The 16,488-nt window shown below is 29.9% G+C and overlaps 1 protein-coding gene across 2 annotated transcripts in view; it reads left to right on the top strand.

The window, feature by feature from the left end:
• LOC127733111 (uncharacterized) overlaps positions 1-14,104 on the top strand; it is a 58,427-nt gene extending 44,323 nt beyond the window's left edge. For both annotated transcript variants that reach the window (XM_052242395.1, XM_052242394.1), the window contains exons 24-32: positions 403-529; positions 3,497-3,594; positions 3,809-3,994; positions 5,203-5,286; positions 5,861-5,926; positions 9,180-9,260; positions 10,613-10,769; positions 12,113-12,226; positions 13,039-14,104. In XM_052242395.1, coding sequence (XP_052098355.1) covers positions 403-529; positions 3,497-3,594; positions 3,809-3,994; positions 5,203-5,286; positions 5,861-5,926; positions 9,180-9,260; positions 10,613-10,769; positions 12,113-12,226; positions 13,039-13,604 — 1,479 coding nt within the window. In that variant the 3' untranslated portion in view covers positions 13,605-14,104. The remainder of the gene's footprint in view (positions 1-402; positions 530-3,496; positions 3,595-3,808; positions 3,995-5,202; positions 5,287-5,860; positions 5,927-9,179; positions 9,261-10,612; positions 10,770-12,112; positions 12,227-13,038) is intronic.
• The last annotated feature ends 2,384 nt before the right edge of the window (positions 14,105-16,488 follow it).

Here is a 16,488-nt window from a genome sequence, read left to right as displayed (position 1 = left end):
CTGAAAAACAATTTTCAAAATGACAAAAGTATTTTGCTGTTCTATGTGGATTCAAAACTGCTAATCCTTGACTTTTCATAAAACTTTAATTGCTGCCAAGCAGTACTGCTAGACAAGTGAAATAACCTGCTTCAAATTATAGTTATAGAGTAAAATTCCTGATTCCTGAAATAAGCTTCTGAAAAGGTCTAAAGAGAAAATAAAACAAAAGGTAATACCGGTAGTTAAGTATGGAATTGAGCATCATAATATATTACTTAGCATGAAATTATACTCTTTTCACAGGTTTAAAAAATCAAAACAGGCATTATTGCTTCGATTGCTGTAAATTAGAACTTGTGTTTTTTGGACCTGTTTAATACTGGAATATTTGTATTTTTTTATTATATGTTTACCTTGTAGATGTGTACTAGGATTAATAATGTTTTCATGCTATTGGAATGTATAGATGTCTACTATAAAAGATTAGGAGCAGTTTTTAAAGTGTCCACAGAAGTCACACATAGATTACAGCAACAGAAAAGCACAGGTATATTGTATTTTAAGTCTTTGTATGGCCCTGTTTCACAGCAGGTCTTACATTGTGCAAATAACTCAATAAATATCATCAGTGGATAATACTTCATTATTTCCTATGTAAACATGTAAGGTCCTATCATTATGTTAAGTCCGTCCTTCTGTCCGTATGTCGTCGACATGTCGGATAATAACTCAAAAACACTTTAACCAGTTTGCATGAAACTTTGGTGAATTGTTTATATCTATTGACGTAAGCTCCCTTTTGAATTTTATAAACTTTAGATTTTTATGTTTCCGAGTTATGGGATTTTATTCAATAAAAAAAGGGGGAATTTCCAGTTTTTGGACAATAACTCAAAAGTGCTTTGAGCAGTTTTAATGAAACTTTGGTGACTGGTTTATATCTATTAAAATAACCTCCCTTTGGGTTTTTATAAATTTCTGATATGACATTGAGGAGTTATGGAACTTTATTTGTTGAAAAAGCGACTGGTGTATCATGCGCTCATGGTGTATTATGCTATAAAAAAAATAAATAAACAACTCATTAGAAATGTATGAATACTTCAATTAGCCTGTACTTCAAGGAGTTCAATAATAGTCTATTTGTTAATAATTACATTACATATATGTTTCATTATAATACGTTATTTTGATTGGCTAACAGCAACCTCGCATCATTCTGAAATTAACCTTCATTTCAAAATGAAATGTAACATTCATGATGACACGAGCTTCCACAATAAAGTGCACAGGTAAATAAAAGAAAAACTTGATAGAAATCGTGTTTTCATGATCCTAGCAAAAAAATGTAATTATAAGTATTGAATGCTTCTTTTAGTAATTTATAGGGTTGTAAAAGCGTTGACCGTGCGCACATTTTTAGATTAATCTTTCAAATGGTGATAATTTCATTATGACATAATTATTACATAATTTATTATTATGTAATTAGTTGCTATATTGTGATGTTTACACTTGAATGAAATTAGCTTCTTTGTTATTCATACCAAACCAAAATATTTTATAGATTCTTGTACAACACAGTTTGACCTCAAAAAGGGTGTCTCAGATTTATCCTATTGTATTTCATTCTCTCATAAACCTTCAATGAAGTTTGCAACCTCAATTCATAAGAGATCACTAAATTTGATTGGGTATAAAATTTGTTCTATTGATGTTTTTGGAAATCTGAGACACTGTTTTGAAGATAACTGGTCAAGGAACAACATGTGTGAAAATCAGTTATAAAAGGGCACCCATCTAGGAGCTAATTTCATTTAAATCTTCATTTTCATGATAAAAATGAATGTGTCACAATTGAAAAGATAAGGATTTTCCTACTTGTACCCCATTAACTTCAATATAATTCACACATGGGCCATGGTACATGTGTGAGTCTATGGGAATACTTCAGGATTGGCCTTTAATCATAAATCAATTAGGTTTTGACCAGTAAGAAAGCATTCCATTTCAGCAATTCTAAATACATAAAGAAAATGCACACCCTATGCATCAAAAATCAGATCTGGCAGGAGATGTTATATCATCATTGACCTTGCTGTAAGTCAGTTGCTACTGATATGGTCAAAACTCCGCCAACCATGATAAACCTTTACTATTAATGATCTCAGAAGTTTAATTACACATTGCATTTACTTTTTCAATATGGATTTTATTCTTTCAGTACATAAAATAATATATTTTGTTTTTTGCATTGTTACAAAAAGTAAGATATGCATTTGTACACAAAATGATCAGTTGGTCAGTCTAGATGATCCTTATGGGGTGATTTCTAGAATTATAATTGTATACAATGGCAATATGGTGTTTTACACAAAAAAAAAAGTAGATTTTTTTTCATTTTTGCAGTTTGAAAATGAAATATTTAATTTGTATTTTCTTTTAAAAAGAATTCATATTTAAACATTCTCCTCAAGAAATTCTAGTATAAACATCAGTAACATTAATTGTTGTACAATTTTATTTGTTTAATATCTGTACATTTATATTTTGATTCCCTCTATATCTCCAAATAGTAGTTTTGTTTTTTTCTCCTGGCAGCTCCAATATAGAAATGTATTTTTATTTGAAATTCATTATCTTCATTTTTCCATAAATCCATAATCCACCTCTTTTTCATAACTGTTATTTTTATTGCTGGTCAGTGGTCATAAGGCTATCAAATGATTCTATTGATTAACCACAAAGTACTGCCCACATGTTCCTATCTTGTATCAGTAAGACACCTGCATTTGTTTATAAAACTAATTATCATCCAAACTCATTAACAGTGCAAGAGTATATATGTAAATAAATTTTTCTTCTGTGGTTTTGAAATATTAAGAAGTAACAAAAACAGCTTAAAATTAAATTTTGATAAAATTTAGTTGCTTTTGTATTGTCCTACCTTAAAGAAAAAAGATTTTTTTAAAATACAAGCAAAGAACAAGGTTTAATATCAGGCCATTTGTGGAAATAAAAAAAAAGCAACATTGGTAATGTAGCCCAGAATTGTAAAAAAATCAAAATTAATAGACTAATAAACAATTGATAAAGCCCAGTAACTGTTACTATTTTTGTATGACATTGACCTTTTATAAAAGCAGTTTTCGTAAAAAGCAGAAAAATCCAAGATATTTATTCCATCTTTATCAGCTGAAAAGGATTTTTCTAACAAAGTAGAAAAGGAAAAAGTTGATGAAAATAATTTCTAAATCTGTAAAGTTGTTAGTATGCTAGACAAAACAGTCATAGTTATAGTTCTATGTTTGAAATTTTTATAGTCCAAGAATTTTATGTGAATGCTTTGTCTTTTCCCATAGTTTTAACATTTTAGCTAAAACACCATTAATAGATTATATTATTCATTGAAATCTCAGCAGATTCAGATTTGCAGATTAAAGGAATGTAGAATATGAACTGTATCTTAAATTATAATGAATGATATTTGGCAATTTTTTAATTTTTTAAATAGATAGTGATGATTGGCAGGACCAGACGTCCCAGAATCCAGCAGATTTCTGTCATATATCGCATGTAGTTAGTGTATTGTGTCGAATTATGGCATACAGGGTAATTTTTTTAGTATGGTTTAATCATTGTAATGATATGACAAACAAAAGAAAGAAAGAATTAATTTGTTCTATTATTCAAAAGGCTAGTAAAAACAATGCAAATAAGCATTTTTAAATAAAATAATATCCTTATAGAATAGAAGCTCTATTATTATTCTTGAATAGTTGAAAACATATCCTGGTAATATTTGTTCATGTTTTTAACTTTATAGATAAATTTGTTTGTGAATGATGCAGTGACTGTACTATTAACCCTGAAGAGGCTCTTGGTACCAGTAGAAGTATGCCTATTACCATTAACACAGTTCTTACAGTCTTACATTAACTCATTACAAGAGTGGTTATACAGAAGCTGTTACAGACGAGTCATGGAATTTCTTTGGATCTTTATAGTCAGGGTAAGTCAAACACAAAAAAAAATCACACAAATAAATATACAATATATGTACATTGTCGGAAAATATAAAATTTATTTGTATGAGCTTTAGAAACAGGACGAAAAGCGAGGCTTGCCGAGCTTTTCTCCTGTTTTGCAGTAAGTACAAATAAATTATATATTTTCCGACAATGTACATATATTGTTTTTATCCTGAAATTTACACCCAACACTTGATATTTTGGTGGTTAAAATCTACATCATTGTCTCTAATTTTTCAAAGAAATCGACATAGTTTAAACGCGGACCGCGAAGAGGACCCCAAAATGAACTGGTACGCAAAAAGAAATATCCACATTACCGTTTGCTCAACATGGAAGAGGGGTAACAGGAGACTTTATTTGTACAAGTACAAATAAAGCAAAAATTTATTTGGGTACCTGTTATTTGTATAATAGTTGGCTGATTGCAGGATAAAAATAAATTAGTTCATTCTACATCTTGCTTTTATATTAGAATTTTACAAAATGAGGAAGATGTTGAAATGAATAAGAAAATATTTATTTTTTATCAATTTATCTTTAAATTTGGGAAAGATTTAATTTTTTTCTACATAATGTTTTTATTTGTGCCCATCCAGGATTTTATTATGAAGTGCAGTGCACTTTGAGTAAATACAGAAAAAAATAAAATTTGATGGCATTTTATTATACCCCTGCTTTTTGAAGTAAGCAGTATTTAGTGATGAGTCCATCCATTGGTTGGATCCTTCATCTGTCTGTCCATTCTTTCATCTGTAGGAATATCAGCAACTTCTCCTAAATTGAAGCTTTATCAGAATTGTCACTATATATATTATGTATTACTATGGTCCTGTTTTGTATTTTGTTTTTTTGGGGATTTACCTTAGCAAATCATGGACTTTGCAAGGGGTGGGGTACCATTTTGTGATCTTTGCTCACAGTAATTCTAGTTTTTTATCAAATTGCTAAGCATTACCTTGTCAAAAATATTATAGTTTTCCAATCATTATGAGTTTCTTGAAACTTTGTCAATTTTAAATTATGCACTTATTTAGATTAGTTGGCCAAAAGTTTTCCTTCTTAAAAAATCAATTTCAGTATGACACTATTTCAATTAAAAATTATCAGTAAATATTTGGGTTGACCGCTTTCTTTTATCCACTGAAACTACCTCTTTTTGTTAATCATATCATCTTCTTTATTCCAGAATTTTGAAAAACAAGTGTTTGAGGTACTGAGAGGAGATCATGGTTCTGTTGAATATGCTCAGCTCTTGATACAAGCCTTTACGGTATGTTATAACCAATAAAAATGGAAAAAGGTTATCTTCTTTGATTTTACATTGGTATTTTATGAATAAGAATGAAAGAATATGGGAAAACATATACTTAACAGACTAAAACAGTATCCCATTAATTTAAGGTAAACATAATAAAAAAAACTACTGAATACTTATGAATGGTTTTAATCGTTGTGAGTTATATGAAAATGAGGAAAATATTTTTTTCACCTTGTTTAAAGTGTTAGTTGTATAGGAGAAGTTTTCATAGTGCTCTGAATGTATCATTTTGCATTTCACTGATAGATATCCCCTGGTTAGTGTATTTAAGTAGTTGGTTTCAATATTTCATTGGTGAAATGCTTTCCTCAGAACTATGAGTAAATACAATAAAATTGTCAATATATATGTATTGAAACATTTTAATGTATTTTTAAGACAGTTTTGTTAACTGTCAAATTTGAATTTAATTTGATCAGCGTGAAAATAGAAAATTTCCTTTTATTGTAAATGTGAAAACTAATTTGCAGCCTTGTTATAATAATTTAACTCAAATTTAAAAGTATTAAGATATTTGTTTTTTCAGCATTTAATGAAGTTTATGACAGAACAGAACAGAACCATCAGGGTATCACTGCTTTTACCTGAAGCTGTAAGTTTAACTATTTGGCTGATTATCTCCCTTCAATTTTAAAAATCAGGGAAGAGAACCATCAGGTTATCAGTGTATATAAAGTGCGAATCCAGTTAGTTCATTTTCACTGTTGCATGCTAGTATGTCTATTGTAGAATAAAGGATGATGGGAAAAACTGCTTTGCTTTACTTTTTGGAAATACAAAATAATAGATTTGAATGTATGTTTTAACAGAATTTCAGTAGAATATAACTTTTTAATGTATAGTAACAGGCTTAAAGTAAAAAAAAGTGTTATTTAAGCAGCAGAATCCATAATATTGATTACTGAATGCGATTTTCATTTTAACTATAGATGCGATGAATTATCACTGTAAGTGCAATCATTTCTGATGTGGAATTTTTGGAAGTGCCATGAATTTTCATTGTCGTTTTATATGATTATTCGACATACAACAACTGAAAATAGTTTTTAAATGACTTTAATATTGATGATATTTACAAATTGAAATGCAAGCTAGTCATAGATGCTTACTTGAATATACACGGGTATAACCACGTTCATATCATGAATATTCAAATATTGTTGGTGAGTTTGCTATTAGCTTGTCATGGATCCCTAAATTTACTGGAGCAGAACATCCATGAATATAACGTTTTTCTACGGCGAATTTTCTTTAAAAAGTTTTATAACTCGCTTAAAAAAGCTTTGAACATTTGTCACGCTGTGTCATACATATTTCTAAAGTATTGATAGGCTTTTGCACAATGAACAGTACAAGAATGTACAACGAACGGTACTAAAGAAAGAAAACAAACTACAAAGAGAATGAATCGTACAGTGTCAAAATTCTGAGGTCAGTTTTTCAAGTAAATGTCTTCAAATAAAATTAAAACAACGGGTTTCTCATTCGTATTATGCATTTTAACAACAACAAAGCACAAAATACACAGTCACATTTAGTGAAAGAGCCAACCAACTATGCTCTATTTGTAGTTTAATCAAGTTTGAGTTACACATAGTGTTTGTTTCGCGATGTTTACAAGTAATTCACAGACCTGTCTATTTCAAATAGTCACATGGTGTTCATGTAATATAAATGATATACAATGCTGCCAGGAGTAGTAAACTTTGTTTTCATAAACATTGAATACTTGACTGAACAGTTAGTCAATTAGTCTTTGGTGTAAATATAAGAACGGTATATCTACCAACATTGCTTTGCGATGTAGCGATTAACGTCTGGAATCAACTGTATGGCGGTTATACCCCGTGGTATAGAACCATTTAAACATGTAACAATAAACTGTTTTCAATATTTCTTTGTATTCTCACAATTGCGTATTGGCTTATTTGTAACACCGACTTATAAGAATTCAAGCATATTTAAGGTGACACGACTGTTGCTCGAACTTTCTTTACTGTATAAGATTTATACACAATGGCATGATAAATATCAATTATCCAGTCATCCAAGCGTCAATTGTTTGTGCAAGATGAAAACGTTTCCACTCATTCAATCGTGGAATGAAGATCGTTTTGTGAATGTTCTTTGTTATCTCAAATGCATCCATTAAAGCTATTTTCCTAACGCTTGTAGTTTAAAGGTTTGGTTGGCTTGCTTGCTTTGTTTGTTTGTATAAACGTTTGCTCAATCCTAATTACAATGCTTAGGCAACATTTACACAATCAAGGCCAACAACACCTTTTAATTACAAGCATTAGGAAATTAGCTCTAATGACGTTTAATTTATTAGTATGCGATGTAGATTTAGACCGAAACAGAAACTTTGCTTTTCCAGTGACGTAGATTGGCTTAACTGTCCAAGATATATGTATTTAATGACGACGTGTCATAGGAAAGAATAAATTTTATCCCACATATAGATCAGGACAAATTATTTGAGAAAATAGAATTGACTATATTAGCAATAAATACCATGTTTAAGGAATTTATTGATATATTACCTCAGACTTTCACTCACTAAGTATGCATATATAATCAATCCTTCTGACTTCATAAATTTTGTTAGAGAGTCGGCTGAATTAAGACTTTATATAATGAACATTAATTAATTTCCTTCTGTGAAAATGCATCGCATATACAATAGAAATGAATCGCCCTACAGTGAAAATGAAAGTCTAGTATCATTATTCGACAGTAAACATGAATCCCATAATGAAAACAGCATAGTGGAATTTGATTCAATATCAACAAGCTGAATAACAAAACCTGTTTTAAGTTAAACAACATTAATAATTATTTTAAAAGGTACATTTTTCTGCAAATGAAACTTAACTGCTACTTTTAAATCTCTTGCACGCTCTGTTCGTGAACTATTCTTAATATTTATCTATTTGTGTATCAATTTTGCACCTGGATGGCTGTAGGCGCGATGAAAACCTGTTATCTCATACCTATATCATGAATTTATATAAAAGCAGTACACATTATATATTATTTCTTATTTTATTCAAAAATCTTGAATTTGTCGTCTGTTTATTTATCATTCTACATCAGAAATTCATCACGGATACAGTAAAAATGACATTTTAGGATTCGCACATTACATACACTGGTTATCACAACTTCTAACTGAAGCTGTAAGTTAACTATTTGGCTGATTATATCCTCTTGATTTTTCTGAATCAGGGAATAGAAAAATCAAATCTGAATCAGGGAAGAGGAAAATCAGGGTGTCATGAATGATTTTTGCAGGAGTCATACAAACTTTTTGCTAAATTTGGCTATAATTTCATGCAAGCACCTTATGAATGATTTTTAAGTAACACTTCAATATCATTCAGTGTTTTCCTAAAATATATTACTGTTTCATCACCCTCTGCCACCATTAAAGTCTGTTGTTAAGATTTTTCTATTGGACAGTTACAATGAAACCGGGGACATTTTGCTACAACATAGCAATCATGATTACCTTGCTAAGAAATGGTACTGGTTTATGTCAAGGCAGGGCAACCAAGGAGTTCTTTTTATTGGGATACTCAACCAGTCGCATTATTTGCAATAATAAAAACCTCGCAAATATTTCTGAAATTACAGTAACTTAAAAGACATGTCTGTTCCTAAACTAGTTGATTGAATATAAACACAGAAACCTCTGTACCTTTGAAATTATGCAACTCCTATTTTATTTCTAAATATTTTCCAGGTTTCCCAGAGCAAAGCACAAACTTCCGAAGGAAAGTACCGATAATGTGTTTTATATGGTTTAACAATATTGATAATTATTGACTTTTGAACTCTTTCAGGAAAATGTAATGTTCAGGTTACAACTTTGTGCTACAGCTACCAATCAGCTGATTACTCTGTATAGACATGTCATTGATTATGTAAGTAATATTCCTTTTATTATTTTAGTGATGACTATAAAGGGAATGTTAACCATTATCCGACAGTGTCAGATTAATGTTTGTAGAAGTGAAAACAATAGAAATCAATGGCTTGAAATCAGGATTGACAGATTTTTAAACTTGGAATTTGGTGTTTTACTAAAATAAGAAATGGTTATTTATAGATGACTATCCTGTATTGTCAGGTCCTTAATATTGAGAATCAGTTACTGCTATATTTTATCATGTCATGAAGTTGAAAAATTACTTAGCAGACTAAGCAGACCAATGGAGGTTTAAATTAATTGATCTATTGATTGGTGTTTAACGCCACTTTCAGCACTATTGTGATATTTCGTGGTAGTCAGTATGTTTTGGTGGATGAAGCCAGAGTCCCTCGAGAGAACCATTGACCTTCTTAAACTGACAAGCCTAGTCAATTAAGATTGGAGTTGAAGGCACCTGCCACGTGCGGGATTTGAACTCACAACCTCAGTGTTGACAGGCTAGTGATATAGTAGTTCGACTACTTAGACCACTTGGCCATAGAGGCCCCTCTGGAGGTTTAAAAAAAAAAAGTTTTGTTATATTGACAAATAACTTGCATTTCTTTTTATTCATACATAAATCTGAGACAGATAATTAGGAATAAATACTGTTAAGTACTAATTTATTGGCCAAGCTATAAAAACATCATAACAGACAATTTATCATATTATTGTAAAAAGATTAAATAACTACCTGATAAAATGCTGTGCAAAAACATCAGGGGAAAATGGGGGGGGGGGGGGGGTTGAATGCATCAGTATTTATTAAATTTCAGTAAATTTTATATCTGTTTTATATCTCAAATGCAGATACAATGTAGTTTCATTCTTTGATAATCAGCAATCACTATTAGAAGCAAATAATTGGATACAGATAAGTTAGAAGAACTGATGTTGGGATCATAATGCATACTTATTAAAGTACAAAAAAGCAAAACAATTTATTTGGCACATAATGATATTCCTAATACTATGACAGTATATTCCAACGATGCTACAGAGGAAATGCTTCATAGCTTAAACCTTTTTCATATTTTGTTGCAACTGGTGATATATTCTGATTTTAGTAAAAGCTATGTAAGGAATTAATTGCTGTAGAAATCAAACTAACAAGTCATATACCAGAAAAATCAAGTAACATTACAGATAAATTTTACACATTCTTTAGAAAAATTGCTCTTTTTTTATATAAAAACACATGATCAGTTGAAAGGAAATGTATAAGGTTGTTTGCTGTAATAATGTATGGTTTACTTTTGTTTCACTTGTAATTCAGATGTTTTTTTCTTCCCTAATTTTTATCAGTACAACAATGACGAGTGTACAAATTTTACATTACACTTGATACTTCACAAGCTGAGAGAAGATTTACTCAAGTATAGAAAATGTTTCAGTGGATCGGAGTTTGTTAAGTGGATAATGGAGAACCATGACTTGATTAAACCGCTCAGTCGACAATTAGGTAAGTCAAACAGAGGTCTGATATTTTCTCAGCCATCTGTTTTTTTGGCTGTGGGGTATAAATTATTAATTAGTAATTTTAAACTAGGTGAAATATTTTTAATTGAAATATCAAGGGTATGTTTTGACCCATTTGTCTCTCCATATGTGCTGTTGTTGATTAGATAGAGGGTTTATTTCTTCTTTAATACCTTACTTTGAATGAATATTTAGGTGTTTTTTCGAAACCTTGGATAAGTTTACTTATCATTATTGGATAACCATGGGTTTTGTTTGTTTTTTTGTATTTTGTTTGATATTTTTGGGGATGGGGATGGAGACCTGAAAAATTATCACAAGACTATTGGCTTGTTGGCTAAAAAGTGCATTTTTATACTTCTTGTTGGAAGCTGTTTTGATTTTAAAAATGGTGGAAAAAAAGATATTGTGGATATTATTTTATTACTTTTGTTTATATCAGAAATAAACGCAAACTTTTTTAGGGGCAGAGACTTTTTATTTATTCATGGACAAGACAAGACAAGACCAAACAAAAATATTATTAAAGTCTCACCTCAATATTGACATATATTCAAACACATATTGATAATATCACAATATCATTTAAATCAACAAGAGCCACTCTAAAAAGAGTTATGAGAGACTATAAATCATCATCTACAATTATATAAAATACTTTTTCTTTTTAATATCACATCATAACAGATTTTGACCAAAAAATAACATAAATTTTCATCAGTCAATAAAAGATTGAGTGTTGGTTGTTAAATGTCATTCACATTGATCTTGGCATGTGGAGTATAAAAGCTTGCTTTATCAGTATAAAAATAAGAAGCGGTATGATTTCCAATTAGACAACTATCCTCCAGAGTTCAAATGAAGTTGATGTAAGCAATTATAAGCCACTGTACGGCCTTCAACAATGTTTCCTTCTTTAAGAAAAAACAAAACTTAAAAACAAGGTAGACTGGTTGAATATTTATGCCTACCATTGCATGCCTTGGTCCAGTCCTAGTGTGGTCTAGTGAGGATGGAAAGCACATTTTTAACTAGCTTTAAAATTAGAAAAAAATGTCTTTCAACTCCTGAAATTAATGTTATAATCACAAACAATGTCAAAGTAACAAAATCCTCAGATGTTATTTTTGGTTTTCCCTACTAATATCGATCATATTTTGTTACATAGGAGACACTTATTATCTTTTAAAATGGGATATGAGAAATAAGCCTCAATGTTTCATAGACTTTTAAGCCTTTCTCAATTCTTAGAAAGGTTAGGAACAGTTTAATAGAATGATGGACAGAAATTCATATTTGCTTAGTTGTTATATATTTTATTTCCAGATTTGCCAACAGATTATATTCTTATAACAAAAGAAATAGCAACATTAATGGGCAGAATATTTTTGGAAAGTAACTTGATAGTTGATGCAGAAATTTATGATGAGCATGATCAAGGTATATGAATCTTCAATATATCATTGTGTGTTTAGTCTTAAACATATAGGCCTAGGTGTCCCTTGTTTCACACACACAATAAAAATGTCATGCCATCATCTAAAAAAATGCTTGTGACAAATTTGTGACCTACAGTCCTGACTTGTCATACCCTTTTTGGAGTGAGCACAAAATGTTTGCCCTTCGTCCTATTCAACACACTTTGAAAAACCTACTGTTTTAGTAAAAAAAAATCTGTTTTGAAAATGATTGAAATATTTGCCACTTGACATTAAGCAAACAATTCTCAATCAGTCATAAATATCATATAGTTTCTGTGGAAGACAGTCTGTACAAACTATGACAAGTTAAAATGATCTACTTAATGTGAAAAAGGGGAAAAATGGGTATACTTCTATGAAACATATGGTTTTCATGAATAGACAGGTGTCTCTACCATATGTCAAGCTATAGCCTTGAGTTTAAATAAGAATCAGCTTATATGACATACTAGTCATAAAATTTAAGTAACTGTAATTTTTAAATATTCATTAAATGAAATGAGGTTAAAACATGATAACCTGCTGAGAACATCCTTCTTTAGAATATGCAGTGAATATTCTGTAAACAGAAAATATTTTCATTATTATAAACTTTTCTTAAGCAGAATTGATTGATAGAATTCCCTTTTCCAAAAAAAATAATTTATATCATCTGCTGTAGTCTTTCAGCCTTTGAGAGTTTCTTCTACTGGGTGAATTTTTGTTAATAGCAAACTAGAAGATTTTCTGGTTACAGCATACAATTTATATTTTACTTCTATATATTTGTAGATAATAGAATGGACCTTGATACAAGCCTTGATGCAACAAATTATCCTCAATTGAGCATCATGGAAAATGAACAGAATAACAGAAAGGGAGATAATCACTCAACTGATAGTGATGCAACACCAACTGATACATATCCCAAAACTCAATATAGGGTACATGGCAAAACTATAGTGTCACCTGTGCAGCTACCAAGACAGGCCAAACAGGCAAACAGAAGTTTTAATAAACCTGTCTTTCAAATATCCTGTGATACACCAATGTCTTTCAGTACATTATTCAATGAGAGTGATGGCCCGGTTTTTGAAAACTGTGATAGTCATTTTTACTACATTGCTACCATGGCAACTCTCCACAATGCAGGAAACCATGAACCTCCATCTGAGTTAGATATTTTAGTGGACCAATGTTTCCAAAGTCATGTTTCTTCAAATTATTTACTGCATATAATTTATAGTCGTAGAAAGTTTGATTCCTGTGCCAAAGTTTTTCTCCAGAACCAATCAGCCTCTGTACTGAGGAAACTTAAAGCAGATTTAGAAGATCACACTTCTTGTGAAATAAGTTAGTTTTATTTGAGAATCTGATCATATTTAATTTTTATTTCCATCAGATACATTTATAAGTGTCAACACCCCAGAATTTAAAAAAAAAAACAATGTTTGTCATCCTGACCATTGTCCAAAGAAGAGCTCACATCTCTCTTTTGAAGGGAAACTTCCTATTTTCTCCCATCCACCTTTTTATGACTAATACATAGCTGTTTAAGCTAAATTATTTACAATACAGTTATTGCTATTTGAAATGTAATTTTTTATTATTAAGTCTTAAAGGTCAGTATCAATTGAATGCCTATTTAAAAGAATTGTTTAAGTATAGTAATGGAAAACTGGCTCTACATCCTATCTCCCAGTGAGAATTTTTATGAAAGATTTCCCAATATAAAGGCTTGAGAGGTTGACACTTTTGTATTTTATGATCTTTATGAGACAATCATGTTTAAATGTATTGATACTTTGGATTTTTAAAATAAAACAATATATTCATTTATATCAGATATGAAATGTTTTTGATCTCATTTTTAAACTATGTTTTGCAAAAAAATGTTTTTAGTATTCAAGATTGAAATCTGATAATATTTTGTATAATTATTAACTTTTTGTTGCCGAGTATTTTAATATTTTTTGTTAAAGATTTAGATAATAACAAGTATCTTTAATATCTCTGCAACTCTTGGATTTTAATATATGTAATTTCTGTAAGTTGATTTGTCATATTTGTTAGATTAGAAATTTAAAAAAAAAGTCCTATGTTGCAATATATGAAAGGGAATAAAATGTTATTATTTTAGACATGATTTAATATTCTAATGGAATGAAAATTTAACACATTTTCTAGAATGGCATTAAATGGATTCAGTATAGAACTAATGTCATGACGTATAGTGTTTGGCAGACATTTTGATTTCAAATGAATTTTTCAATATATGTCTTATACTGAAAATTTTGTATAGAAAAACATTTGTGATGTAATTCTGACACTAGCATTTGTAAATTTGCAATTTCAAACACATTAATCTATTCTTCAATTGGTAAACTATTTTTGAAAATTATTATTGCTACATCTGAATCACAAGATTAGTAACTTGCAAAAACATTTTTGTTGTTGTTTGTATGTTGGCACCTTTAATTTCATCAAAATGTGTATGAAAACTAATTTTTATGTGATTTTCCAATTTTGTTAATAAAAAAAATAACATAGTTCATCCATATTTCTAAGTTCAAATTTCTTTAAAGTATATTATGATAAATTTTGAGTTAATCAAAAGGAATTGATATGAAGACAACTTCTCAAAGATGAATGGTTCAGCATAAATTCCTGAACTTTAAACCTTTATCAAGGTTTTCAACACCTAATTTTTTGGTTGTGTATAATCTTCATTAATATACATATGTACTGAATTAATTGAAGTGAAGTTTTAAAGATAATGTATTTATGTCCAATATATCTTAGTGACTCAGGAAAATTTGTTAAATAACATACCGGTAACTTATGTTCAATTTATAATGTTGAAAACATTCCGATTGATGTATACAAGATCATTCCGTGCCTTATCTTTTATAAATAATTCAGCCATAATTTGTCCCTACTATGAATAAAGTTTTCTTATTATTTTCAAGGCAGTTCATATTTATTCATTTATTATTATGCAATATTCATATAAATACAAAATGTATATATATAAATGAAAGGTGCTTGAAAATCTGCAGTTGATATTATTCAATCAGTTTTTAAATTCATGAAATTTTCCCAAACTGTTGAAATGGACATCATTTGTTTGTATTAATTTTGCTTAATCAGTGTATTGTACATCTTTGCTAGCCAAGGGTTACAATCCAGTCTCCTCCACTCCACCCTTGGCAGATTAAGCAAACATTTTGGATAACAATGCTGCATCATCTACAGGTAGATAAAAGTCACGCCCATTCCGACTACATCATTCTTGACCAGTGGCAGCAATTGAACTCTCTTCAGTGTGGAGGTGTAAAAATGGTTGTGTCTTGTATTTACAAACTTCGTGAAGCATGACCAAAAAAAAATATGTTGTCATTCCAACATACCCAGGAACTTCAATTAGTTGATTAAGAACTTTAAAGTTGTCACTAAATATCGTCTTATGTTTTGGGGGTAAAGACTTATTGCACAATCAGCACGTGGCAATTGTTTATTTACATTTTCTACAATTACATGTGAGCATCTTAAATGCACTTTTTGATTGGATGCAGCTAGTTACAACTGCAACCAATGTAAAAACATTACTTCATGGACCCAAAATTCTGTCTTAATCCGCTAAGGGTGGAGAGGAAGGGACTGGATTGTAACCCTTGGATAGCAAAGATGTGTATTGTATAAAATGTATTGCTTAGTAACATTCATAATAGTTCAAATATAGACATGGACAAACTGATAAATTTTTATGGTGAGTCTTAGAATAACAAGATTCACAAGAAGTTGTCATATGTTGAACGTCATTTGCATAAGAAATCAAATTAAGCCAGAATTTGTTGGGGAAACTATTTTTCTTGGTTTTTCTTAATATATTTTGTATAGATAAGTTTTTCTTGTTAGGATTTAACTAGATTTTTACTGGAATAGTTTAAAATACATTTGTGAAAAGAAAAGTGTTTTTTTTTCCTATGCTACTGTATTGTCAATGCCAAATGACTTAAAATACTTAAAGCAAGATGGCAGACATGACCAGCAAACATCTTTAAAAAAAACTTGGTCAGTGTGAACAAAATATGTATTAAGTTTGAGAATTTCTAGATATTATGTTCACATAAATAGTTTTAGAATTTACAGTAATGTGATAGCATAAGTTTCTATTGATTTATGATTTTTTTTCATATTGTTATTGTGACGTGATCATAAGTGTTTCTCTCCAGCTATTGC

The sequence above is a fragment of the Mytilus californianus genome, unplaced genomic scaffold, assembly GCF_021869535.1.
Source record: "Mytilus californianus isolate M0D057914Y unplaced genomic scaffold, xbMytCali1.0.p SCAF_3, whole genome shotgun sequence".
NCBI classification, from domain to species: Eukaryota; Metazoa; Mollusca; class Bivalvia; order Mytilida; family Mytilidae; genus Mytilus; species Mytilus californianus.
This window is presented reverse-complemented; position numbering and strand designations above follow the sequence as displayed.